The sequence below is a fragment of the Leucoraja erinacea genome, chromosome 4 (genome assembly GCF_028641065.1).
Source record: "Leucoraja erinacea ecotype New England chromosome 4, Leri_hhj_1, whole genome shotgun sequence".
Taxonomy (NCBI): domain Eukaryota; kingdom Metazoa; phylum Chordata; class Chondrichthyes; order Rajiformes; family Rajidae; genus Leucoraja; species Leucoraja erinaceus.
The window spans coordinates 15,527,668-15,555,457 of NC_073380.1; the positions used below are offsets into that span (position 1 = coordinate 15,527,668).

General features: G+C 44.4%; 1 protein-coding gene across 2 annotated transcripts; it reads left to right on the top strand.

Annotated features, from left to right (window-relative positions):
* Window positions 1–783: 783 nt before the first annotated feature.
* ebag9 (estrogen receptor binding site associated antigen 9) lies at window positions 784–27,790 on the top strand. Of its 2 annotated transcripts, XM_055633750.1 has the most exons (6): window positions 790–1,124; window positions 20,026–20,104; window positions 21,546–21,707; window positions 21,973–22,080; window positions 22,562–22,653; window positions 27,018–27,790. In XM_055633750.1, the coding sequence occupies exons 1-6, from the start codon at window positions 1,042–1,044 to the stop codon at window positions 27,136–27,138; spliced, it is 645 nt and encodes a 214-aa protein (XP_055489725.1). In that variant the 5' UTR covers window positions 790–1,041; the 3' UTR covers window positions 27,139–27,790. The 2 variants fall into 2 exon arrangements, with proteins under 2 accessions (XP_055489726.1, XP_055489725.1); XM_055633751.1 differs by lacking the exon at window positions 21,973–22,080 and having other exon boundaries at window positions 784–1,124.

A 27,790-nucleotide genomic window follows, 5' to 3' on the forward strand; every position in this document is an offset into this window, starting at 1 on the left:
GACCCAGACCCCCCTCCATTCGGCCCTTCGAGCCAGCACCGCCAATCAGTAACACGTTCCTGCCTTCCTCCCCTATCCCCTGACTCCGCTATTTTTAAGAGCCCTATCTAGCTCTCTCTTGAAAGCATCCAGAGAACCTGCCTCCACCGCCCTCTGAGGCAGAGAATTCCACAGAGTATAAATGCTAGCATAAATGTTTGTCTTTTGCACAAAAGTCCGCGAGCATTCCCACTTTCATTTCACTGCACATCACGTATGTGTATGTGACAAATAAACTTGACTTGACTTGCTTGAGACCCCCACCACCACCCACATAGCTACGCTCCCTGGACCAGGACGTAGCTACGCTGCCCCGGACCAATGCCCCGACGTTGCTCCTGCACTGGAGAGCCCCGCCCCCCCCCCCGGGCCCCGCGCAAGCGGACCCCGCCCCCCCCACGGACCTGGCCCCGCCCCCGCAGGCCCCGCCTCCGGATCAGGCCCCGCCCCCCCCGCGGAGCAACATCTCCGTCACCCCCCAGCTGACGCCAGGCCCCGCCCCCCGGACCCAGGCCCCGCCCCGACCCCCCGCCCCCTGGACCAGGCCCGTCCCCGTCACAGGCCCCCCCCCTGGACCAGGCCCCGCCCCCACGGAGCCAACGTCTCCGTCACACCAGGGATGAGCTGGCGCCGCTGCCCCGCCCAACTCAGCGCGCGCACTCACGCATCTGCAGGAACCACTTCCGGGTCGGTCGGTCGGCCGGCGCCGGGAGGTGTGATCTGCGCGTGCGCGCCGGGCAAGCCGGGCAGGGCAGGGCAGGGCAGGGCAGGCCGGGTTGAGGGTTGAGGGTGAGACGGGCCGGCGGGCGGGCCTGGATATCAACGCCTGCCTCCCTGGCTGCTGACAGCGGGCTGTGTCCGCCCCGACTCCTGCCTCCCTGGCTGCTGACAGCGGGCTGTGGCCGCCCCGACTCCTGCCTCCCTGGCTGCTGACAGCGGGCTGTGTCCGCCCCGACTTGCCTTGGTGCAACCGCCCAGCTGTGGCCGCCTACTCCCGATGCCATGGCGATCAGCCAGCTCCGGTCGCTGAGAGTGTGCACCTGCTTCGCCTGGCTGCTCTCCCTCTTCAGGCGGCTCATCTGCAGGCAAGTGCCGGCGCCTCGCTCGCTCACTCTGGGCTTGTGTCCGTGTAATCCACACCGTGCACCCACCAGGCTTCTCGGCCGATGCTTACTCCTTAGTGACAGTCCCATGAACAGATTGATCTGGTTATTGACTGCGGTCTTCAGCACTTGGGTTTTCTCTCACAAGAGTCAAGAGTGTTTTATTGCCATATGTCCCAGATAGAACAATGAAATCTTTGCCTGTTGCAGCACAACAGGACATTTGTTGAGTTGGCTGCAAAACATTCAGAGGAACGTAAAATATTCGACACGTCTTTTAAAAACAAGCTGGATTTGTTATAACTTCCTCTTATCATTTTTTTTCCAAGTTATTGTTCCAGTATCAGTTGCTTGGTTGATATTATTGATTCCCGGATGATTAGTATTTAAAATTAGTATTTTTGCAGTGCTTTCTGCTCTCATATTGTTGGCAGATCTGCTTGAGTCACTCCAGCACCTTGTGTGTTTTTATAGTGAAGCAGCATCTGCAATTCCTCGTTTCTACTTTCAGTATTCTGATACGTTTCAGTGGAATTCAAAATTTGGCTCCTTGAAACCTGACGGGGAATCACATTTATCATAGTTTTACTTTTTTGCCAGCAGATTAGGATCAGGAGTAAAACATTTTCAAAACGCAATGCTTCAGTGAGCAAACGCAGATCTGCTTTATCAACCAGTCACATTTGCTGTTGATTGAATTAAAGATTTACTCGAGAGAACGTGTTGTGATCAACAATTCTAATGGATGCTGTTGGTTTTGACTTTATAAATCTTAAATTAATGTTATGGGCACTCGGTGATTCTTTCAGAAGACTTATTTTTCTGCTCGTGTATGTAAATAACACATTTTTTAACATAATTTGTCATTGAGCCATATGGTGTACTGCAAAGTTTTGTTTGAGGGGGGTGGTTGAGAGGAGCACATTAAAGGAGCATAAAATGTTGGAAAGTCCTGGAATTCTAATGGCCCTGTCTCACGGTGCGAGTCCACACATGAGTGATCCGAGTGAAAGAAAAAATCAAACTCGTGGTTGTCTACGAGATTCCAAGTTTATGTTCACGAGTTTAAACGAGTTCCCACGTGTATGTCTAAGTTTGCCGTTTACTTCTCATTTCTGCGATGTACCAAGTTCCTCTCCCGAGTTACCAAATTCCTCTCCCGAGTTACTCTTGAGCCAACCGTGAATGAAGGCCTGTTTTAAGTATCAAATAGAGGAGCTGGACAGCATCTCATACAGTAAGTATATTCTGATTCAGTATTGAAAGTTATTCAATTTCAGGATTTAAAAAAACAAGGCAGGATCTTGGCCCCGCACTCGCTGCCATTGTGCAGCAAGGAGGCGGTGGCGGCGAAGCAACAGTGTTAAACAAGACAGCTCCATCCTGCGGCTTTGAGTTAGATAGAATTCAGCGCGGCCGCATCTATTGATATGACCTACAAAGGGAAAATGCGCACCGTCCAGTGCCAGAGCGTTTCTCTCTGCTTCATATACGTGGGAATTCCCTCAGTATGGTCACTCAGCGGGACAGGCAGCATCTCTAGAGAGAAGGAATGGGTGATGGGATGACGTTTACAAAATTCTGCTGCGTCCTTGTGTTACTCCAGCACTGCGTGTTTACTTTTTGTCATCCAGCATCTGCCCTTTCTTGTGTATGACATTATTTGTATCCGTGGCAGTTGATTGTCGCTCCCTTCAGTTCCCCAAGGGGTCGGGACGGGACTGGAGTTGGGAGGGAAAGGGGGGGGGGGGGGGGGAGGGCGGGGGAGTGGGAGGAGTAGGGGGGTATTGGGGTGACTTAGTACGGTAGACAAGTATAGGAGAGGTGTACTGACTGTGTGGGCAGACACTTTGGTAGTGATTGCCCACCAGTCTTCAAAAGCCGCTGTGTCTCCCTGTCCCTGGGATAGCAGAGGGTGATCAAACAGCACACTCACCCGCCATAACGCGAGAGAGATAATGCACTATTGTAGGTCTCCTTTGCACGTTGGTGTTTCTGTCTTTCTACATCTCATTGTTGGCCCTGTCTGTTGCTATCTCCACCCCTCTGCTTCCCGGCCATGTGTGTGACCCCTTCCCTCCCCTCTCCAGGTCCCCGCCCATTGCACCGGGCGCGGGGGCTTCGTACCGTCTTCAGGTCGGCGACGCCAGCAGGTCAGTGCCAGTCGCCCCGGGGCAGGTGCTCAGGGGCTCTCTCCCAGCGTGGCCCCGGACCAGGGGGGGTGGGGGACGGGAGTCGGCGGGCACGCTGGCTCTGCCACGCCACGGGTCGCCGCCAACCAAGCCACCCGTCCACGTCCACACGCTCGGTAGAACAGGAGCTGAGACTGGGAACTGTACCGCCCTTGCCCCCTGCCTCTGCAGACAACCTCACTCTCCTGCTCACCTAACCCGCCCATCTCTTCTCTCTGTGTATTGACGGCGCTTCTGGTCTGCAGAGTGCAATAGTCACCAAAATACACTGCATCTTTAGAAAGGAAAAATACAAAACATGTCAATCCCACTGGATAGGCCTTAGTCATGGTGCTGCACAACACGGAAACAGGAAAAACACAAAGACGCAGCAGAACTGTGGAAACGTCATCCCGTCACCCATTCCTTCTCTCCAGAGATGCTGCGTGTCCCGCTGTGTTAAAGAGTGCCCACGGTAGACTCACAAATCACTACGGCAAACTCACGGGCTACTATGTTCTTACGAGTTTAAATTTTTCAAATTTTAACTTCAAGAGTAAATTTGACTTGTGGAAATCTTTAAACACGTTTAAAGTTTTTCACGATATAACAAGTTTCCTGGGTACCTGCTGTTAGCGCCGTGAGTCGCTAAGTTGCGTCCACGAGTTCCGACGTTCCCGCTATGTTAATTGTACGTGATTATTATGAGTTTAATTTGTTTTAAACTCGGGGTCACTCGTGGGTCGACTCGCACCGTGAGACGGGTTTAAAGCACAGAGTGTGAATGGTTAAAGGCAAGGTTGTAAACAGAGGAGCAATTCATTTTGGAGACAAAGCAGTCAAATCAAAGGACAGTAGAGATTTTGTACCTTTTGGGGATTTCATGAGATCAGAGATATGGAAGGGTAGAGTCTAATAATGCCATAAAAGGATGCAAATTTTAAATTGGCATTCAGTAAATTAAGTTCGGGGACAGGAGATATAAGTGTGTGACGGTGCCTGAAAGTATATGAACTGGTTTCAAATGAGCATCGGTTTATGGAAGAAAGGAGAGTGTTGGAATTGCGTATGGGGCATGAATGGGAGTTTTGACAGCAGTTAAGATGGGTTTTGGTAGTGGGATGACGGAAATTTACTGATGACACGGACGGGTGGTGATAGACTTCTCTTGATGTGTGTTTGACACCAAACCCAGATTCAATGTCTATTACCATGGTGAAGGATGGAAGTGTGGCAAGATAACTTGTATTGTGCTGGGGACCAAAGAAGTGGTTTCACACTTTCCAATATTTAACTGAAGAAAATGATAGATAAACCATGTGGTGTTGCTTTGAGCTTGCAATGTTAAAGGTAAATTTGTGGTGAAGCCATAAGTCTACATAGGCTGATGATAGACACGAAAAGCTGGAGTAACTCAGCGGGACATCTCAGCGGGACAGCGACAGCATCTCTGGAGAGAAGGAGTTGGTGATGTTTCGGGTCGAGACTCTTCTTCAGACGTCTGAGAAGGGTCAAGAACCGAATCGTCATCCATTCATTCTCTCCAGAGTGCTGCCTGTCCCGTTGTCTTACTCCAGCTTTTTGTGTCTATCTTTGGTTTAAACCAGCATCTGCAGTTTCTTCCTACACATTTAGTCTACATAGGCTAAAATTATCAGCTATGGGATGTTCTATATTGGTAGTTTATTGGAAACGGATGAAAGGGATGGAAGAATGTTGAAATAAGGAACTGCAGGTGCTGCTTTACAAAGAAAGCACAACGTGCTGGAGTAACACAGCAGGTCAAGCAGCATCCCTCAAGAACATGGATAGGTGATGTTTTGGGTCAGGACCCTACTTCAAACTGATTGGGGGGAAATGGAAGGTAGATGTCATGGTGTGATGAGTTTGACGTGAGGATAGAGTAAGGGGGAAGATCTTGATCTTGATGATATTGCTTAACTTCCTAAAGAGCATGAACTAAAGAAAGGAACTGACACTAATCTTGGTTGTTGATCTGATGCAGGGTATCTTGATACTAGGATAAAAACGAATACGTTGTGAATTAGAGAAATGTCTTTCTAACGTATTGTACTGTTCTTAATACTAACGTGATAAAAAGCATTCTACACTATGTGCATGGTGCAATGCTCAATGAGTTTGTATTCAATGTGTTCATTATATGTGTACTTGCTGCGACTGGCCCTTCACTGGATTCACAGAATTGCCTCACATTAAGTCTAATTCACCCATTCCTTCTCTTCAGAGATGCTGCCTGTCCCGCTGAGTTTCTCCAGCATTTTGTGTCTATCGTCAGTGTAAACCAGCATCTGCAGTTCCTTAATTGGGTTACACCTTAATTGGAAGGGGACGGACATTCTGGCAGACAGGTTTGCTTGTGCTGCACGGGTGGGTTTAAACTAAAAAGTCGGGGGGTGGAGTCAACAACATGGACGCACATCCATGCAGCTAACAGGAAAGAGAGTGTAGGAAAGGTCATGTTTAAACTAACAGGGCAGGGGGATGGGACCCAATACAACAAGACAAATTGGATAAGGAGGAGACGAATTGGAAATACAAGGATGGTGTTAAAGGGAAAGAGTATAGGAAAAGTTAAGAAAGGCACCAGAATTAACTGGGCAGAAAGCCCATGAAGGGATAGGAGAGTATGGCCAAGTGAGATAGGAATCGATGTGAAAGATGAGGTGGGTAATGGATTAAAAGTATTATATATGAATGCACAAAGTATAAGAAGTAAAGTGGATGAGCTTGAAGCTGAGTTAGAGATTGCTAGATATGACATTGTGGGGATTACAGAGACATGGCTGCAGGAGGATCGGGACTGGGACCTGAATATTCAGGGTTATACATTCTTATCGAAAGGACAGACAGGTGGGCAGAGGAGGTGGGGTAGCTCTGTTGGTGAGGGATGAAATTCAGTCCCTTGCGAGGGGTGACATAGGGACTGAAGATGTAGAGTCGCTGTGGATAGAATTGAGGAATTGTAAAGAAAAGAAGACACAAATGGGTGTTATCTACAGGCCCCCAATCAGTAGCCTGGATAAAGGGTCCAGGTTGCAGTAGCAGTTAAAATTGGCATGTAACAAAGGTAATGCCACTGTGGTTATGGGAGATTTCAATATGCAGGTTGACCGAGAAAATCAAGTTGGTTCTGGATCCCAAGAAAGGGAGTTTGTAGAGTGCTTCCGAGATGGATTCTTAGAGTAGGTATGTTACACAACTTACCTTCAGCTGCGTTGCAGTTCTGTCACTGGCCGTGTGCGCGACTTTGGCGCCTTTGAGAGGGGGGTGGGTTTAAAATGCCGTTTTTCTCCAGCCTGTTCAAATCGATTTTTGTCAGGCTGTTTAGCTGCTGAAGAATAATCGCTCCGACATCGGTTTTATTAATTTTTTTTTTAAACTGCTTTGGATATTTTAATAGCAGGAGTAAATTAAAAATAATCTTCTAAAGCTGTCAACGCCGACAACAGGGACGAATTTAATGTACGGTAAAGGAAAGCTGTTTATTTTACATATAAACGTGCTTCTTAGGATGCCTTTAATCAAAATTTCACATTGCGAACAGATGACAGGCTCCATACGAACTGGTAGTATTTTTCCTGCCGATTAGGGGTTTAAATTCACCGCAAATGCAACGTTCCAAATGATCGCGTTCCATAACATCTCACTCAACCCAGAGAGTTGTGAATCTGTATAATTCTCTGCCACAGAGGCCAATTCACTGGATGTTTTCAAGGGAGAGTTAGATTTAGCTCTTAGGGCTAAGGGAATCCAGGGATATGGGGGGAAAAGCCAGAAAGGGGTACTGATTTGCGATGATCAGCCATGATCATATTGAATGATGGTGCTGGCTCGAAGGGCTAAATGACATGCTCCTGCACCTATTTTCTATGTGTCTTTGTTTTTTCCTACACATGCCTCACATTATCGTTGGAGCCTTGAATACTCATGCCTTTCGAGACTCATTCCTACTGGTGTGCAAAATGTACTTTTAATTTTTCAGTACTGTATATTGTAAATTGGTCCCTACTGTACTTATTGGTGTGTATATTTTGTATATGAAAAAATGTGGAGTGCTATTCAAATGGGCTGGATGTACAGACTTTGTAGGAGCTACATCATTCGCTAATGTTTTTGGAGTTATTGAGATATAAAGGTGGTCCAATAAAACACTAGAAAAAGATTGTTAATGTGATATCTTTTATTAGCCCAGATACAGAAAACAAAAATAGTAGAAGTCTATTACAACGCTACAAAGCACAATTAGAATATAGAAACAAAATGCTGGGGTAACTCAGCAGGACAGGCAGCATTTCTGGAGAGAAGGAATGGGTGACGTTTCGGGTCGAGACCCTTCGTTAGACTGATGTCGGGGAGGGGGCGGGACAGAAATAGAATGTAGTCGGAGACAGTAAGACTGGTGGGAAGAGGGAGGGGATGGAGAAGGGGGGAAAGCAAGGACGTCACCCATTCCTTCTAACCTGCCTGTCCCACTGAGCTACTTGTGTCGATCTTCAGTTTAAACCAGCATCGGCAGTTCCTTTCTACACATAGGATTAGCATTGTGCAGGTCGGTTCAAGAGCCTGATAATTATAGGAAAGTTACTGCAGCTGATGGTGTGTGACTTCAAGCTTCGATACCTTCTGCCCAAGAGTAGCAGTGAGATTGGGGCCTGGCCCGAATGTGTTCCTGGATGTTGGAATTGCTGTACTAGGTCATGATGCAACCAGTCAGGATGATTTCTACAATGGAGATTTGTTGGAGTATGCGGTGAATTGCCAGATATCTTTCAACTGGAGAACATTATTTGACTGTGAACTGGGAAATAATAACTGCCTGAATTGCCCTTTCTCGGCTGGCATTGGTGGATAGGCCATTTCCTGTGGCATAAATCTCTTCCTCTGCTCCAGGTGTTGAGACTATTCCATCAATCTTTACTTTGTCTTGCGAATAATGGAAAAATCTATTATTACTGAGGGACTCATTACTGATTATTCTATGTTTCAGATGTTCTTATAACTGTACTATGTATCTGGCTAGGGGAGTTGTATCTGGCCAGTGATAAATCCCAGGATGTCAATATTGGAGAATTGGAGGATTATTTAACATTGAGGTGGTTGTCAGATTTCATTTTAATTATCAGTGCCTAACAGTGATGTGACATGCATTTTAAGTTTCTACTTGGTCAAAGTCTGGATGTGGTCCAGCTCTTTCTGCTTTGTTTTCTTGGAACTCGTAAATGGAACTATACAACTCCATCAGCATATTCTGATCTTCCATTCAATGTTTGAAGCAGCTGTGGAATGCAGCAGCTCGGCCACTGCTCTGTGGAATGCTGATCACAAACGTCACCTGAGGTGGTGATGATTTTCCTCCAAACATGACATCGGTGTTTTGTGTTAGCTACGATTCAAGCTGGTGTAGGTCCCTCGCATCAAGTTTACTTGCTACACTTAACTCCTCTCTTGAAAGCTGTTATCTGTGTGATAAATTTTAACCTCCCGCCTAGATTACTGCAGCTCTCTTTACACTGGCATCAGCCAATCTTCCCTGTCCCGCCTGCAACTGGTCCAACCGCCGCAGCGAGACTCCTGACAGGCACCCGAAAAAGGGACCACATCACCCCGATCCTGGCCTCTCTCCACTGGCTCCCTGTGCGGTTCCGTATACATTTCAAGACCCTCCTCTATGTCTACAAAGGCTTCAATGGGCTTGCCCCCTCCTACATTAAAAGTCTTCTCACCCACCACTCCACCTCCAGGTCCCTCAGATCGGCCGACTTGGGGTTACTGAATATCCCGCGGTCTAGGTATAAGCTTAGCGGCGATCGCGCCGTTGCGGTTGCAGCTCCTAGACTGTGGAACAGCATACCCTTTCCCATCAGAACTGCCCCCTCCATTGACTCCTTTAAGTCAAGACTAAAATCTTATCTTTACTCCCAAACCTTTCCTGACGTCCACTGAGTGAGTGCTATATGTATATATGTATTTTGTTTGTTTATTCAATTCTTATAACAAATGTAAAGCACTTTGGCCAACGAGAGTGGTTTTTTTAAATGTGCTATATAAATAAATGTGACTTGACTTGACTATTCACAGAGAGACACAAAGTGAACAATGGGTGAGTAGTTTATTAATGCCTTGACATCTACCCCCTCTATCATTCTTGTTCTTTGGGATGGGTTGGATTTGGCTGGGTTGGATTTGGCCTTGCTCATGTGGACGGCGTAGCTGGGTAACTTTCTGCTGCAGTAGGTAGCCGCATGCAGTTGTGCTGTGATGATTTGGGTGGAAATTCAGCTATTTGCAGAGCTCAAGACTATCTCTCTCGGAGGGGTCCCGATACAGTCCATATATTTTTGTTTCCTGATTTCATGAATTAATCAAATTAGCAGGAGGTTAGTTCCTGTGATGAATGTACTTTGTTAAGAGTCTAAGAGAAAACTGAGGATGGGAATACAGGGCTTGAAATTAGAAACATAGAAACATAGAAACATAGAATTAGGTGCAGGAGTAGGCCATTCGGCCCTTCGAGCCTGCACCGCCATTCAATATGATCATGGCTGATCATCCAACTCAGTATCCCGTACCTGCCTTCTCTCCATACCCCCTGATCCCCTTAGCCACAAGGGCCACATCCGGGTGCCAATGGCCAGGTAAAATGCGTCGGGCAACCTAAATGCCGAGTCATTTTGCCCGCTTGGCACTGCATGTACTGGTTTATACCGTAGACCGACACAAAAAACTGGAGTAACTCAGCGGGTCAGGCAACATCTCTGGGGAGAAGGAACATGACGTTTCGTGTCGGCGACGCCTGTAGTGGGGGGCAAAGATGCTAGGTGCGGGGTAACGGAGGGTTGGAGCGAATGACGGGCCGCACAGCAGCAACGACAGTGGGTCCACCTCCTCCTCCTCCCGCATCCCACCCACACTGATAGCGGCAGCTGCTTGCCACCAAAGATACCGAGCTCGCTATAGGATCTTTGCTTGCCACTCCGCGAACAGCGATAACCGCTTTCAAAACAAACCCTCCCGCACTCCGAGGCTGGGAGGAGGGAGGGAGGAAGGGGGAGGCCCCGCTCCTTCCTGTTGGCTGGCGGAGGAGGGGAGGTGGTGGCCAGGAGATCCCAACTGCCTCCCCCTTTGGCAGCTGCACTTGGCGGTGGACAGGGATGGCCAAGGCAGTGGGGCGATGATGCCGATGTTGGCCGAAGAGCGCTGACCTTCCTCCCCCCCCCCCCCTGTCCTCCCCCCCCCCCCCCCCCCCCCCCACCATTATTACAGAATTCATTTTAACAGCAAATCAATGCTCTTAATATGGAGTATCAGTACTGTAGTTATTTAATGAGCAACATTCACAACTATACCGAAACGTTGCCTATTTCCTTTGCTCCATAGATGCTGCTGCACCCGCTGAGTTTCTCCAGCTTTTTTGTGTACCTTCACAACTATACGTTGGATTTATCCATGTTTTACTTCTACAGTCAGTCATATACATCACAAATTTGGTCAGGAGATATTTCAGTTGAAATTTTAACGTTAATTCTGAAGTGGGAATGATGGAAACAGCGTTTATCAATACATTTTTTTAAATCTAGTGCGTACAAACTGGGTATCTTCATTGCTGTTCACAACACGTACATCTAATCTGAATGCCCGGTAATGTGGCATTTTGACACCTTTAAACATATTACCAATAGAACATTTGCTGCAGTTATGTATTTTGGCCATCTCTTGTCAGTTAGTGTAATGTTTAACCTGTCAGATGGCTATAGTTGGTTTTAACAGCTATTATCATAAAATGCATTTAGAAATTTCCTTGCAACCTTTATATTTTATTGTGGATAAATTATGTTGGAAGCGAGAGTGTTTCTGTACCAATAGCAATAACGACCCATGCTATGGCCATGTCATGATAATTTTCGGTCCTTCACAGAAAACATGCTTGCATCAGTCTGTAGTGTGCATGGCTAAGCATACATGTTACCATGGTCCAGGATTTATTGACACAGGTTGATCATACGCTGAATAATCTAACCACATTTTTGTTTGGAAGTGGACAGAAATAATAGAAATTGCATTAATTGCAATGTGTAAAAAGAGTTGAGATACTGTATTATAATTTTGCTGCATGCCATTGTGGTATATATCATGTCTTGATTGGTGAATATGTTTAGTTTGTGACTTTATTTGAAGCAGAATTAATATGTGAATGCGTCATTGACCATAATTCCGACTGGTAACTACGCACTTCGTCCGAGCACATTATTGCACGCATCATGCTAGCCGTCTTAAATGACCACCTAAACTGTCCGTTGGCAACGGGGAAAAAGTTAAGTGAGAGCCCTGGAATATTGAACCAGCCTCTTCCTGGTAATTTAATTAACTGCTCCTGCCTCAATATGGTACAATGTGGAAAATTTTGACCTGCTCTATTCTTTGTGAGATTACCTAACCTTTATTTAAGCTATGCTGTTTCTGCAGTACAGCGCACATATGTTTGGTGTTGTAACATCTCAGTGTTTAAATGGGTCTGTCCTTCTCTAAAGCCTCTGACATCATCCTAAAGGATGTTGTTTAGGAATTATCACCATATTCCAGCTCGAGTCTGACCTTACATTTTTAACATTCTTTATGTCTCTGTTTTTAAGAAAACTGAATTATTGATTCAGATTAGATATCAAGTGTTTTGAGCATTTGCTATTTTTATTGACACAGATGCAGAACTTGGCAAGAACTCACAACCAAAGGAGATATTCACCTCACCAAATGCTATCAACTTCTTCACAGAGGAAGATTGCGCATAAATTCTGAGCTTCTTCAGAAGGACTGGGAGGTTTTGGGCCATTTTGTTAATACTAAATATCCTAGTTACAAATATTACACTTAAAATTAGCAATGGTAATAAACCACATTGTGGTGGTCTCAAGAGAGATTCTCCTGCTCCTGGAATCATATTAAATGTAGGGTCACCTTGAGCCTCGGCAGCATTAAACCCAAATTAAGGACTTTTTCCTAATCAGGGTGAAAATGGCATTGGAATGAAACTGACATTTACCAGTCTGGGCCTAAAGTGACAAGCAGCCCATCATTCTGCAAATCTATATGAACCACTTTTTCCACCATGATTGATTCTTTCCATTGATAGTTGTTAAAGCTGATCCTGTACCAAAATCGATATTGGAAACTATCTCATTTTTGGGGGATCACCTAGGCAGGGAGAGTTGTAAAGAACAATTAAAAAAATATATATATATATATATATATATTTTCGTCGATTCTGAGCAGTTTTGAATTTCAGAGGCCATGGCACGTTTGTTCCATATCTACATGCCTTGCAAGAATCTGTGACTGAATATTGAACTTTTGATGGAGTGTTACACTTCAGCCACATAATATTGATCTTTGGGTACCCAGGTAATAGTGCTGCACTGAGTAACTGAGCTGCCAGCCCACCAGCCCCGAATGACTGAGCTGCCAGCCCACCAGCCCTGTGACTGAGCTGCCAGCCCACCAGGCTTGGTTCCATTTCTTCTTCCATTTCTTCTTCCATTTCTACTACCATTTCCAGAAAATCTACTTCCATTTTCTTCACAAAAAGTTGTAACATACTACATGTTGGGATGAATATTAATGATAAAAAAGAGAACATATTAGTTTACTATTTTGAAACTGCTGTTTGGAAATTAATGTGATTAATATAATTAGGCATGGAGCCTGAAGGTTTGTTTAATTTAAGTTATAATGATTGCAGTGTTTTGCCACCTTGAAACTTTCCTCTTTAGTTCAAATGGTTGTGCTTTAAATCTCCCAACAACAACAACTGAGTTTTGTAATAATACAAGACTAAGTGTGACCCGTTGGAGTGCTAGTATGGTGTTGTGGGTCGAAGGGACTGGTTTTCAGAGGGCTTGTATGGACATTGTGGGCTAAATGGATTCTTGGGCTGGTGGCTCAGCCACTCGGGCCTGGTGGGCGGGCAGCACAGTCACTTAGGGCTGGTGGGCTGGCAGCTCAGTCACTCGGGGCTGGTGCGCTGGCAGCTCAGTTACTCAGGGCTAGCAGATCAGTCACTCAGGGCTGGTGGGCTGGCAGTTCACTCACGGCTATTCCTTGAAATTCCATTTCAAACGGAGTGCAGGCCACCAAATTCAATTTCATAACATTTCTAGCAGAGTGCAGGCCACCAAATTCAATCTCATGGCATTTCAAGCAGAGTGCAGGCCACCAAATTCAATTTCATAGCATTTCAAGCAGAGTGCAGGTTACCAACTTGCCAAACAACTCATTGCATTGTCATTAAGGGGTAACAAATCATCTATTGCAAGTACATTGCAGACTCACAGTTCAGTTGATTCACAGCTTAGAATGACAGTTGTGGCCTCTCCCTCGCGATCTTCCAGAGTGACTGACTCCCGCCCAGGCATTTGAGGTTTTATAGTCCTGCCCCCCCTCCTCCCCCTTGGAAGGGTTGTTGCCTTCATCGTGGTGATTGACAGGCGAGAGGACTAATCAGCTGATCTCAAGGTTTTTTTAAACACTCATAACTTTTTTTTTCATCGATCGGAAAAATCCTCGGGACTGCCTCAGCGGAGGAGGACTGTAAAGTGCCTGTCCTAATTCACGACCTCTGCCGAGTTTGCCCTTGACTCGTACTCGCAGCATGGTCGTCAGTATGTCGTAGGAGGTCGTCAGTATGTCGTAGGAGGTCGTAGGTAGGTCGTAGGTACTCTTGGCATCAAGTAGGTTGGGGCTTTTTTTCTAGCATGATGAAAAATGTCCACGAGTAAAAAAGGTAATAAATTAGGTCGTGAAAGTGGGACAGGCCCTTGAGTAAGATGGCCAAAAATCATAGTGATGTAGGGTAGCGTTGTTTCTAAAATCAATATACAGCGCAGACAGGAAGTGGTCAAGATGAGACTTTTAGTTATATAAGATATTAATTGTGGTAAACTGAAACATTCCCAAGTACTTTGCAGAAATGTAGCCAGACCAAAAATTACATTAAAGTGGATGGAATCCAAACATATGGTCAAGAAACAAGGTTGCAAAGTGTGTCATAAAGTGGGAAAGAAAAAAGATGGATGTGCTAAGAAAATGAATTAACAGTTGTGTCTCAAATTGTGAAAGACCGCCTAACAATCCATGACCACAAGATATTGCAGAGAGTTGTGGAAGTAGTGCAGGTCATCGCACACGCCATTCTCCCTTCCATTGCCTCCATCTACACTTCACCCTGCCTCAGCAAGGACACCCGCATAATCTCACCCCAATCTCACTGGGGTGGGACCCAGTCTCACCCCAGTTACTCCTTCTTCTCCAATCAGGTTTGAGATACTTAGGTTTGAAACCTCATGAGTCCAGATTCAGGAACAGTTTCTTTCCAGCTGTTATCGGAAAATTGAACAGTCCTCCCTTCAGTTAGAATGCAGTACTGACCTCTCATCTAGCTCATGGGAGACCTTTAAACTGTCTTTAATCGGACTTTATCTTGCACAAAATTGTTGTACCCTTTATTCAATCTTTGTACACTGTGGACAGCTTGATTGTAATCATGAAAGCACACAACAAAAACTTATCACTATACCTCAGTATATGTGACAATAATAAACATTTGTGAAGGTCAGTAAAATTACAAGTTGCTCTGAGAAATCAAGTTGAGTTTATTGTCATATGTACCAGTAAGGTAAGTGATAGGTACAATGAAACTCTCCCCTGCAGTAGCATAATGGGCGTGTTGAGTCAGACAATGCAGAGAAACAAATTCATAATTCATGCGTACATTTGACAGGACAGTGGAAAGAAAAAGACTAATGCAAAAATTGTATTTATTGGACAAACCTGGCAATGGTGATCATGAAATTGTGAGGTTATTATCAAAACCCATCTCATTCACTAATGTCCTACACTGTGGGAATATGCCGTCCTTGTCAGCTCTGAACTTTATCTCACAGCATAGCCATAGCAATATGGTCGACTTTTTAGTAGCTTTCTAAAATCTGGCAATTCTAAAATAGTAAAGCAAACATATATTAATAACACTGTTGTCAAAAGGAGCTCACAGTCACCTTTGTAAGGAGAGCTGGGGAAGGGCAATGGGTACTGATCCCAACAGTGATATCCACATCCTGAAAATCAATTTAAAAACAATTTCCCATCTTTTTTATTCTAAATTTGGTAAGATGTAATTTGGATTTTGACTCTCAGGATTAACTACCCAGATCAATGAATTACTTGCTAAAATGTATAATTATTATGCACTAGATCAAGTTGTGACCTTATTTTCATCAGGATTATATATTGTTATCCAATTATCTAACAATTGTTGTAAGCATTTGTTAGATTTCATGCACAAATACCTGAAATATTGATTCAAATTCCAAGAAGGCAAATTCTGTTTTTTAAGGTTAATTTGGAAAACCGATTGGTGACTCCTAGGTATTTATCCACCTCTATAAGATCACCCCACATCCTTCTGCATGCCAAGGAATAACTCCTAGTCTGCTCAGTCACTTGCTAAAGCTCAAGATATCGAGTCATGGCAACATCCTCGTAAATCTTCTCTGCACCCTTTCCAGCTTATCAAATTTTTTTCCTGTAACCGGGTGATCAAAACCAAACACAATACTCTTAAGTGTGGCCTCACCACAACTGTAACATAACCTCATGACTTCTATGCTCCATACTCTGAGTAATGAAGGCCAATGTGGCGAAAGCCTTCTTGATCACCCTATCTATCTGCTACACCACTTTCAAGGAACTATTCCCCTGCAGATTTAGATCCTTCTGCTCAACAACACACCCCAGAGCCCTGCCATTCACTGTGTAGGTCTTGCCCAGGTTAGACCTCGCAAAATGCAACACCTCAAGGCATGAATAATCACTTTGCAGATTATACTAAAGTAGGTGGTATTGTGGACAGCAAAGATGGTTGTCAAATATTGCAGCAGGGTCTTGATCGGTTGGGCAGGTGGGCCAGGGAATGCATGATGGAATTTAATACAGCGAAGTGTATACAGAGTGAGGTGTTGCATTTAGCGCTGGATTGAACTGAAATTACCGTTCACATAGCCTCCGAAGCCTTGCGTGTGTGAGTGGGCGCGTGCGTGCGCGGTTGCCAAGATATTGTGTGTGTGTGTGTGTGTGTCCCCCGTCCCCCCCCCGTCCCCTTTATATTTTGATAGCGATTTCTGTGCCTGCCTTGTACGTTCTTATCCAAATTGATATGAATTTTTTTTTTTAAAGCAAAGGGCCCAACAAAGGACCCTGAGGCACACCACTAGTTACAGACTTCCAGTAAAAAAAACTTCCAACATCACCCTCTGCCTCCTTCAGCCAGTAAAGCCAATTCACTACGCAGTTTTCCCAGCCAGGGCATCTGCAATTTGTTCTCTAGCTTCCCATAGTGTCCTCGGATATATCCGATCAGGCCCAGGAGATTTATCTACCTTCATATGCGTTAGAACCTTCAGCACCTCCTCGACCGTAATACTGACTGCCATCAAGACGCTTCCAGCAGCTGCCCCAAGTTCTCCGGAACTTGTGTCTTTCTCCCCGTGGCTCCACCCACTGTTGACCACTTTGATTCCTGTCAATAGTCTACTTCCTGTGATGGAGACTGTGAGATCAAGAAAGGGAGGGAGGTGTAGGATATGGTCCATGTAAATTTGAGTGCAGGATGAAAATTGGTGGTGAAGTTGATGAAATCCATGAGTTCTGCATGGGTGCAGGAAGTAGCACCGATGCAGTCATCAATGTAACGGATAGAGTTTGGGGGTAGGTCCAGTGTATGCCTGGAACAGGGATTGTTCAACGTCCCCTACAAAGAGGCAGGCATAGCTGGGGCCCATGCGGGCGCCCACAGCTGTGCCTTGGACTTGGAGGAAGTGGGAGGAGTGAAAGGAGAAGTTGTTGAGGATGAGGGCCAGCACTCAACGCTAGGTGGAGGAGAGTGTTAGTAGAGGGAAATTGGATGGTTCTGCGGTCAGGGAGGAAACGGAGGGCTTTAAGGCCTTCCTGGTGAGGAATGGAGGTGTAGAGTGATTGAACGTCCATAGTGAAGATGAGGAAGAGGAGGCTTGGAAAGCGGGTCATTAAAGGAACTAAGTGCATGTGAGGTATCTTGGACATAGGTCGGAAGTGATTGGATCGGGAGGATAGGATGGAGATGAGGTATGTTGAAATGATTTCCGTGGGACAGGAGCAGGCAGAAACAATGGGTCTGCCAGGGCAGTTGTGTTTGTGGATTTTGGGGATTTTGCCCTCCTGATTTTGTTTTGTAGCGTGCTCCTTATGGGCCTGTCCCACTTACGCGATTTTTTTCGGCGACTTGCTGACAACCGTTGAAAATCCAGCGGTGACGAGAACAAGGTACGACTCTTTGGGCGAATACTCATGACCATACAGGCTTCACCCCGCCACTTTCGCCGGGATGCCGCCTGTATGGTCGTGAGACATATAAGATTGTTAAGGGCTTGGACACACTAGAGGCAGGAAACATGTTCCTCGTGTTGGGGGAGTCCAGAACCGGGGGCCACAGTTTAAGAATAAGGAGTAAGCCATTTAGAACGGAGACAAGGAAACACTCAGAGGGTGGTGGAGGCGGGTTCTCTGGATGCTTTCAAGAGAGAGCTAGATAGGGCTCTTAAAAATAGCGGAGTCAGGTGATGTGGGGAGAAGGCAGGAACGGGGTACTGATTGGCGAAGATCAGCCATGATCACATTGAATGGCGATGCTGGCTCAAAGGGCCAAATGGCCTACTCCTGCACCTATTGTCTATTGAGTAGTCTCCTCAGTCGCCCAAAGAGTCGCAGCGTCTTTCTGGCCGCCGTTGAATTTTCAACATGTTGAAAATCGTCGGCGACCTGCAACGACCTATGACGGCTGTCGGCGGTTGCTGAAAAAGTTGCGTAAGTAGAACAGGCCCATTAGTTCCCAAAACTCCTCCAGGGATTCACTTGATACCAGCTGCCTGTAACTGCTCCTTATTCTTGACCAAAGCCTCAATCTCTCTTGTTACCCAAGCTTCTTTATGCCCACCTGCTTTTCCCTTCACTCTAACAGGGACGTTTTGTTTGTCATCAAGTTTTGATGACTTCCCCTTTAAGCCTAAATTCATATCATTATCTATGAAGAAAAAAAAAATTGTTATTGACCCCTGGAGTGGAGAATTGTCTAGTGTAATGTGTTGTATCTTTTATTTGTGAATTTTACAGCCCCTGTTGAATATCTATAAACCCATGTATCATCTTGCTTTTCCAGTGAGGCAGTTGTAAATTAATATGACAGAAAGTAGTTAGCTCGTTGATTGAAAGAATACTAATGAATCTAGTAAATAATTAATGCACAGAAGGAAAATCCCATATTCGATTACAACTCTGGTTTGCTTTAATTATGTGGAGAGACAGAAAGTATACGGAGTTGGTAAAAGAACTAACATCCCTGGATAGATACAAAATGCTGGAGTAACTCAGCGGGACTGGCAGCATCTCCGGAGAGATAGAATGGGTGACATTTCAGGTCGAAACTGCACTAGGTAACATCCCTGGATTATGGGTGGGGGTGGGGGTGATTTGATAAACACTAGAGGTGAGTCTTTCCATATCCCTGATACCTCATCCTTCTAATAGTGGAGGTAATAGGTTTGAAAAATGGCGATGAAATATTCTGGCTTAGTTGCTGCAAGGCATCTTAGAAATGCTTCCTTTGCGCAATAGTTGCGGACATCCTCTAAAGGGCATGCTCTATGCTGACATTTAATGAAATGAGAAAATGTTGTTACACTGGGTAATAGATTTTGAGCACGTGGTTTACTTTGTTCCCGTTGATGTCAAGCTTGAGTGTTATTGAAGTCGTACCCCTGCAAGTGGCCTCCAACAGATCTTGCGACCCACTGTTTGGGGAGATTGATATACATACCAATCTATAAGTAGCGCCCTCTTATTGGAATTCAAAATTTGTTTCAAAATGAATGCAACGTTTTGCAATAATTAGATTTGTTTTAAAATGGACTTGCATTTTCTTTAGTCTAAAGATTATTAAGAAATGAGATTTGTGTATTTATCTTGATCAAAGAGTAGGGTTTGCTTTCAAACTAAAAATGATAAATGCATTCAGTTTATGATATTTTTGTTTATAAAATAGGCAGCTTTCTACTGGAACCATAGTGGATTGACATATTATTTTCTGGGTTGAGAAAATACCATTCAGTATTTTACAAGCAGTTACTTAATTTCTCTTAAAGTAACGTCAATGGTTGCTGACATTCAGCAGGGCACTGGCAATCTATAAGAACATGCTTTCTGCTCTAAGTAGGTCACTGATTATTAATCACTTTATTTTAATTGCGACCCAAGCATAAATTTGGAAGCAATCATTTGAATGGATAGCAGTCACACCTGAATGCCCTGCTTTTAATTGTAACAAAACTATTAACCATTTAACTTGTGATGCTTAAGTAAAGATACGTTTCGCTTTCTACTATTAGCAGTTTAGGAATTATTTTCATTCTTTAAATGTTAGTTTAACGCAAGTCGAAATTCCAGAGGACATCTGTCATGTGAGATTATTGAACATAGTGGCTTCTAATATTTTAGTTCTTTGCAAAACTAAAACTCAGTATTTAGAATTGTTGTTGGAATTAATTTCCTTATTAAAGAGTATTAAATATTCCACATCATGGAATGCTAACATTGCTTTATTTTTTCTCAAGGTCTGGAAGGGGTAGGAAATTGAGTGGAGATCAGATAACCTTGCCGACAACGGTTGATTATTCATCTGTTCCTAAACAGGTATCCATTTTGAAAATTAGTCTCACCCTCAAATAGTCAGTCTTAAAGCTCTGTCCCACGGTACAAGTTCATTCCAAGAGCTCTCCCGAGTTTAAAAAAAAAAAATCAAACACGTGGTAAGCACGGAGAATGAATGTAGCGGGTACATCGGAGCACGGGGATGTCTCTTAGCGGCTCGTAACACTAATGGCAGGTACTCGGGAAGACTCGCTAACGGCAGGTAAGCACAGGAAGACGTGAAGACTTGTGGACATGTTGTAAAATGTCCACGAGAGCCCTGAGTATTGACGAGTGGCCATTACCGTAAATCTCCGAATTAGAATCAGGGCAAACTCGGGCAAATTCGGGAGAACTCTTGGAATGAACTCGTACCGTGGGACAGGGCTATTAATGTATAGTTTACATTACTGTTACTTTACTTTTCATCTATGACATTTTGTGTTGTCTTGCTATTCAGAAAAGTAACGGAAAAAGTTGTAGCATTGATTCAAAGATATAATTGTTTTCCACAGCTATAATAGTATTACATTTAACTTTGAATTATGTCCTGCAGGTTGGTTTTATATATATTCCTGTGATTTGCATGCCATGGCAAATATCTCAAGCGCTAATTGGCCATTTCTTAAATCATCAAGCATTTGTCCAAATATGTGTTCAGCCGCCATATTGCTTAATGTTCTTTGACTTTTGACAGGGTGGGGGTGTGTGGGGGGGGGATGTTAGTGGGGGGGGGGGGGGGGGGGGGGGGGTTCCTAGGGGGGGGGGGGGGGGGGACGGCAACAGAGGATGTATTTGGTGTCTCTTTGGGTTGAAGATGACATATCTGGTGATGGAACAATGGAAGATAGTTTACTGTTTGGAAGAGGCACTAGTCTAATCTGATAAGAGGTCCATAATGACATTTTGATCATTTATTAAATTACTGTATTGGATCTGTTATTCAAAAGCTGAAGTCTTCCTCGGCCCCCATTAATACTGTAACTCATTGCTGTAATTGGCTAAATGATCCTGATGGAGCAAAGAGTAGGGAGTCACTTTGGGTTGAGACCTTTCTTCAGAAGAAGGGTCTCAACTCGAAACATCACCCATTTCTTCCATCCAGATATGCTGCCCTATCCCTTGAGTTACTCCAACATTTAGTGTCTATCTTCAGTGTAAACCAGCGTCTGCAGTTCCTTTCTACAGAAAGAATAGGGAGTGTTTGGTTTGGCGGAATGGGGTTGGTGAACTGCATGGCTTGAAGATTTATCATTTCAATAAGTAAATTTGTCCTTAACTTTTCAAGGTGATGTTTTCTTTATGAGGTCTTTGTACAGGAATGGTGGTCTAGGTATCACATAGTCTTTGATTATGTGATGAAATGAAGCTGGTTTATTTAGCTAATACAGCTTGTATTTAAAAAAAAATATTAATATGTGTGCAATGTTGTGTATCTTGCAAGCCTGAGGTAGAAGAATGGAGTTCATGGGATGAAGATGGTCCAACCAGTATTAAGATTGAAGGCGGTAATGGGAATCCGACAACACAACAGAATGGCACTGGAGAGCCTGAAGAACCTGATTACTTTAAGGATATGACACCAAACATACGAAAACCTCAAAAAGTGAGCAATTTCAATTATTGAAAAAGAAGCTGCACAAAGGGTCCAGGAAATTTGCTAACATTTCAAATATAGTATTGCAAGAAAAAATTAAATTAAACATATTTTAAATATTTTGTTAGATGAAGGTTGAAGTTGCAAAATGAAAATAAACTACCAGCTTTCGAGCTTCAGCAATTTTTTGCATTTTAAAATCTTAATTATAGAGTGCATTTAAAAAAAAAATCTGATTTTATTCTGTGTTTAATCTAAAACATTTTGATTTTAGATTATTATTAAGAAGAAAGAACCTTTACATTTTGGAATGCCAGATGGCACCTCGGGGTTTTCTACCAGACTGGCAGCTTCACAAGATATCCCATTCAGCCAGCCATCAGTGAGTATTTGAAGCAGTTCTCCATTTTTCCCAATACATGTTATTCAGAAAAGCTGAGCAGCATCAGCATAAGTTTAAAGTTTGGAAGAGTGGACTTTATATTACAAAATTTAAATCAATAGTTAAGAAACTGGATTGTCCTAAATGAAGATATTAAAAAATAATTTAAAGTCATTTGTAAATTTGTCCTCTAGCATTTTGTAGTTATTTGAATTGAAATTCAAATCCTTTAGGTGTCGGATAATCCAAATTTTGAATTTAAAAAAAAATAGAGATTTATATTTTGAACGTGAGAAAGAAATCCTTTCTCAAATTTTGAGATTAATTGCTATTATAATTTAATCCTTTCTCAGCTGTCTGATTAAAATGTTTCAAATTCAGTCACCAGTTTAATGACAGAGTATTGTAGTCTTAAGAGTGATGAAGAATGGTAGTTTTTAATTACATAAAAAGTTACTTGGTTAATATTTTTATTTTGTAGCCTGAACTAGGAGATTTTGAAACTTGGCAAGAAAATACTAATGCCTGGGAAGCGGAGGGAGATGCTACCTGGGAGGCAGAAGAAGTGCTGAGGTAACTCATTTTGTCTTTTTTAATTGCCATTGGAAGAAGTAGAAAGGAATGGTTTAGTGTTTCTTCTAAATCTAGCATGTAAGATATTAAACAGCAGTGTGCACTGAATGACAATAGAGACGGCAGATGCTAGAAGAGAAAAAGAATAAGGAGTTTAAAATAATAAGAATTTTAAGAATAAGGAGTAAGCCATTTAGAACGGAGACGGGGAAACACTTTTTCTCACCGGGTGGTGACCCTGTGGAATTCTCTGCCTCAGAGGGCAGTGGAGGCAGGTTCTCTGGATGCTTTCAAGAGAGAGCAAGATAGGGCTCTTAAAAATAGCGGAGTCGGGATATGGGGAGAAGGCAGGAATGGGGTATTGATTGGGGATGATCAGCCATGATCACATTGAATGGCGGTGCTGGCTCGAAAGGCCGAATGGCCTACTCCTGCACCTATTGTCTATTAAAACAAAAGTCTGGAAGAACTCAGCAGGGCAGTCAGCATTTCTGTAGGCAAAAGGTGAAAGTCAAGACCCAGCATTACAATTGAGGGAACAGGAAAGATTGCAGTACAAAGCAATCTGGAGCAAATAGGCTGGCAGGTGGTAAGTGGAGCCAGATGCGGAGGGGATGATGAGACTTAAAGCTAGTTGGGGCGTGTGGAGGGGGGGGGAGGGGGAATGAAGGGTGCATAGAAGATTGTATCTGCATAGAAGACCGAGGCTGGCAGGTGTTAGGTGAAACGTATGTGGAGGAGATGATGGGCAGATGGAGCTAGGTGGTAGAGAAATGGGAGGGATTAACAAAGGGGGAAGAAAGCTGGGTGAGCAGGTAGGTGTGTATCGAGGAGAGATTGGTGTGGGTTACTTGAAATTGCAAAATTCAATTGCAATCATTGGGTTGTAACCTGCCCAAGTGGAATATGAGATCTTTGCACTTTCCTCTGCAAATGAAGGAGGTGTGTTCCTTCACCTCCTTCCTCAACTCCCTCGAGACTTGAACATCCCGTCCAATTTCATCCACACTTTTTTTTACTGTTCGGGCTACTGCAAGCAGTGCATGCAATGAGGCCTCCACTACATTGATGAAACGAGGCGTAGACTAGGCAACTGTTTTGCAGAGACCTATACCTACCATCCTCTGAGAAAGTTCCCCTCCTCCCCCCCCCCCCCCCCCCCCCCCCCCCCCCCCCCCCCCCCCCCCCCCCCCCCCCCCGGTACCTATTAAATCTTTCCCCACTCACTTTAAACCTATGCCCTCTTGTTCTTCATTTCCCTACCCTGGGGTAGAAAGACTCAGTACATCCATCTTATCTATTTCCCTCATGGTTTTACACACCTCTATAGGATCACACCTCCATCTCCAATGCTCCAAGGAATAAAGGCCTACCCTGCCCAACCTCTCCCTAAAGCTCATATCCTTGGTTCCTTGTAAATGTTCTCTGAACTGTTTCCTGCAAAGGCAAATTACTGTTGCCTTAATTTCTGATCTGTCACTTTAACATCCTTGTTCTTCATTTCAAATGTAATTGGGCTCTGGCCGAGACTACTTTGTGAAGCTAAAACATTTCACAGAACTCTTGATAAAGAAATATTAAGGTGGAAGCTTTGTACACCAGAAATCTTTTGTAAATTATTAAGTGTTCTAATATTTCAAATCGTGGCCTCCTTAGTATTACCACATGTCTGGTGCTTGTTCCAGTTAGCTTATCTCCTGCACAAACAATCAGTAATTTGATTATTTTCATTGCTAATCATTCAGGAGAGGGTTTTTGACCAATGGTACAGATTGAACCACTCCGATCTGGCAATCCATGGTCCGGCATCCCCCATGGTCTGGGATAGTTTTGGATCTGTTGAGCCGATCTGTCTTAATGAGCTAGTTTCAATTAAGAGCAGTAGAAATGCTGTAGAAAATGATGAGAAAAATAGATCAGATAGATGCACAAACACTCACGTAGAGAAGGTGAATCGAGGACCCGAGGACATAGGTTTAAGATGAAGGGGGAAAGATTAAGAAACATCAAAAAATAGGTGTAGGAGTAGGCCATTCGGACCGTCGAGCGTTGGAATTTTGCTTTGAAATGCTTCGATCAGTATTGATTACGGAGTGGGTCAACTAATATAATAATAATACATTTTTTTATGGGCACCTTTCAGAAATTCCCACAACTTCTCTGGGGATGAAGTTTTCCCTCATTCAATCCTGCAACTCTTTAGCCCATCGTTAAGCATCTTCACATTACCGATGTTAGGCTAACTGGGGCTATAATTCCCATTGATCCAGAATCGTCTCAAGGACACGTAACTAAAATTTAGCAGGTAGAGGAAAAACATGTAAGGGGAATGAAATAAATAGTAGAGACATGACTAGTACACAAAGTAACGACAGAATTCAATTCAAAACCCAATATGAGGCAATTAATGCACAGATGAAAAGGGAGGGGGACGTGGGGCTAAGGGTAGGCAGAGGTGAAGAGATGGGTCTTGAGGCGGGACTGGAAGATGGTGAGGGACACGGAATTGCGGATCAGTTGGGGGAGGGAGTTCCAGAGCCTGGGAGACGCCCTGGAGAAGGCTCTGTCCCCAAAACTGCGGAGGTTGGACTTGTGGATGGAGAGGAGACCGGCTGATGTGGATCTGAGGGACTGTGGGGGTTGGTAGGGGGAGAGGAGGTCAGTGAGATATGGGGGGGCCAGATGGTGGAGGGCTTTGTAGGTGAGGATCAGGATTTTGTAGTTGATCCAGTGGGCGATGGGAAGCCAGTGAAGTTGTTTGAGGACTGGAGTGATGTGATGCCAGGATTTGGTGTGGGTGATGAGTCGGGCGGCTGCGTTCTGGACCAGTTGGAGTCGGTTGATGTAGGTGGAGCTGATGCCAAGGAGAAGTGAGTTGCAATAGTCCAGTCAGGAGGAGATGAAGGCATGGATGAGTCTTTCAGCAGCGGGAGGTGTGAGAGAGGGTCTGAGTTTGGCGATGTTGCGGAGATGAAAGAAGGAGGTTTTAATGACATGGCGGATGTGAGGCTCAAGGGAGAGGGTGGAATCAAAGATCACGCCAAGGTTGCGGGCCTGGGGAGATGGGGAGACAGTGGTGCCGTCGATGGTGAGTGGGGTTATTGATTTTGCTGAGTGTGGCTTTGGAGCCTATGAGGAGGAATTCTGTCATCGCTGTTGAGTTTGAGGAAGTTATGTTGCTTCCAGGTTTTTATAGCTGACAAACAGGAGTTGATATGGGAGGGGGGGGTTGTGGGGGGATTTGGTGCCGAGGTAGATCTGGGTGTCATCGGCGTAACAGTTGAAGTCCAGGTTGAAGTGGCGGAGTATCTGACCAAGGGGGAGGATGTAGATGATGAAGAGTAGGGGGCCAAGTACGGAGCCTTGGGGAACGCCTTGAGTGACTGTGGCTGTAGCAGAGGTGTGGTTGTGGAGAGAGATGAAGTGGGATCTGTTGGAAAGTTAGGAACGGAGCCAGCTGAGTGCAGAGCCTTCAATGCCGAGGTCTTTGAGTCTGGTGAGCAGGATGTTATGGTTCACTGTATCGAAGGCTCCGCTCAGGTCGAGGAGGATGAGGATGTTGAGGGAACCAGTGTCAGCAGAGGTGAGGAGGTCGTTGAGGACTTTGAGGAGAGCTGTTTCTGTGCTATGGAGGGGGCGAAAACCAGATTGGAGGGGTTCAAGTAGGTTATACGCAAGGAGGTGGGAATGAAGTTGCGACGCAACGATAAGCTCCAGGGTTTTTGAAAGAAAGGGGAGGTTTGAGATTGGGCAGTAGTTAATGAGAGAGGAGGGATCAAGACCAGGTTTCTTTAAGATTGGTGTGACAGCAGCAGTTTTGAAAGCGGTGGGGCCAATTCCTTGGGACAATGAGGAGTTGAAGAGATTGGTGAGGTAGGGGCAGAGAACGGGGAGGCAAGACTTCAGCAGGGGAGTGGGGAGAGGGTCGAGGGAGCAGGTAGTGGGTTTGGAAGAGCTGATGAGTTTGGAGATTTCAGTAGGGGTGACCAGGTCAAACTGGGAGAGGAAGCAGTGTGGAGGAGGGGTAAGGAGGTCAGTGGAGATGTTGAAAGGAGGGGCCTTGGTAGGTGGTGGAGTAGATGCTGGGGAGTTGGGTACAGGGGATAAAGATTGATAGATGGTGCTGATTTTATCAGCGAAAAAGTGGAGGAATGAGTTGCAGAGATCTGGAGTAGAGGTAGGCAGAGTGTTGGCTCATGAATCATGAATACTGTAATATATTCTACTCGCGGTTTTCCCCTCGTTTCCTTGCTAGTAGAACCATTTATTAGTTTTGCTTTTTCTGCTAAATAAGATGCTCAACGCTTTCCTGTGTAAATACCGTACCTAATTCCTTTTCTTCCTATAATCCCCGAACCCCTCAGGCAGGGGAAGCTTGCTGAGAGAGAGAAGAAGTCAGCTGAACAGCAAAGGAAAAAGGTAGAAAAGGATGCACAACGATTACAGAGAAAGGAACAGAACAAAATTGCTGTAAAACTTTCATAACTGCAAATGAAAAGTGGACTCATCACTATCAGGACAAGTGCAGTATCTGTTGCCTCTTGTGGTAACTATGACCAGTATACAGGAGAATAATTTTTGTAAGTAATTGCTACTGCTGTGCATTGATCTGTGCACTATCAGTTTAGCCTGTCACCACCTGATGCTTGGAAATCTTCCTGGATTACTGGAAATCATTGGGATAGATCGAGGATTTTTCCATGTATATACACGTTATCAGCTGTCCAATCAGTGCATTGTTGGGATGCAGTATTCGACTGCATCAACCTCTGAAATCCGGGTAGATTATTTACTGTAGCCCTTCAGGTTGAATATAGGAATATTTGTAATTGTATGGCATAATTTATGTGTGTAAAATATCTTTCATTTGAAATTATATTTAAGCATAAAATGTGTTGGTCCTTTCCTTTGCCTGTTTGGATTTACTTGTCATCAATCAGTTATGCTATTGCTGGATACTGAGATATTACCAATGAAGTCAAGAAATTGTCAATACATCAGATTGTGTTGTATATATTTTTAAAATAGATTTCGGAGACAGATGGGTGTGGGAGAAAAAACTACATTTTTATGTATCTTGATAAAATATCTTCAAGGTTGATCACTAGTAACTAAATAAAACCATTACTGAAGCTCA

Bases quoted from the DNA above. Each gene is read 5' to 3' on its own strand.
- ebag9 (XM_055633750.1), top strand. From the start codon at position 1,042: ATGGCGATCAGCCAGCTCCGGTCGCTGAGAGTGTGCACCTGCTTCGCC. The intron at 21,708-21,972 runs GTGAGCAATTTC...TTTTGATTTTAG, and splicing joins ACATACGAAAACCTCAAAAA to ATTATTATTAAGAAGAAAGA. The intron at 22,081-22,561 runs GTGAGTATTTGA...TTTATTTTGTAG, and splicing joins TCCCATTCAGCCAGCCATCA to CCTGAACTAGGAGATTTTGA.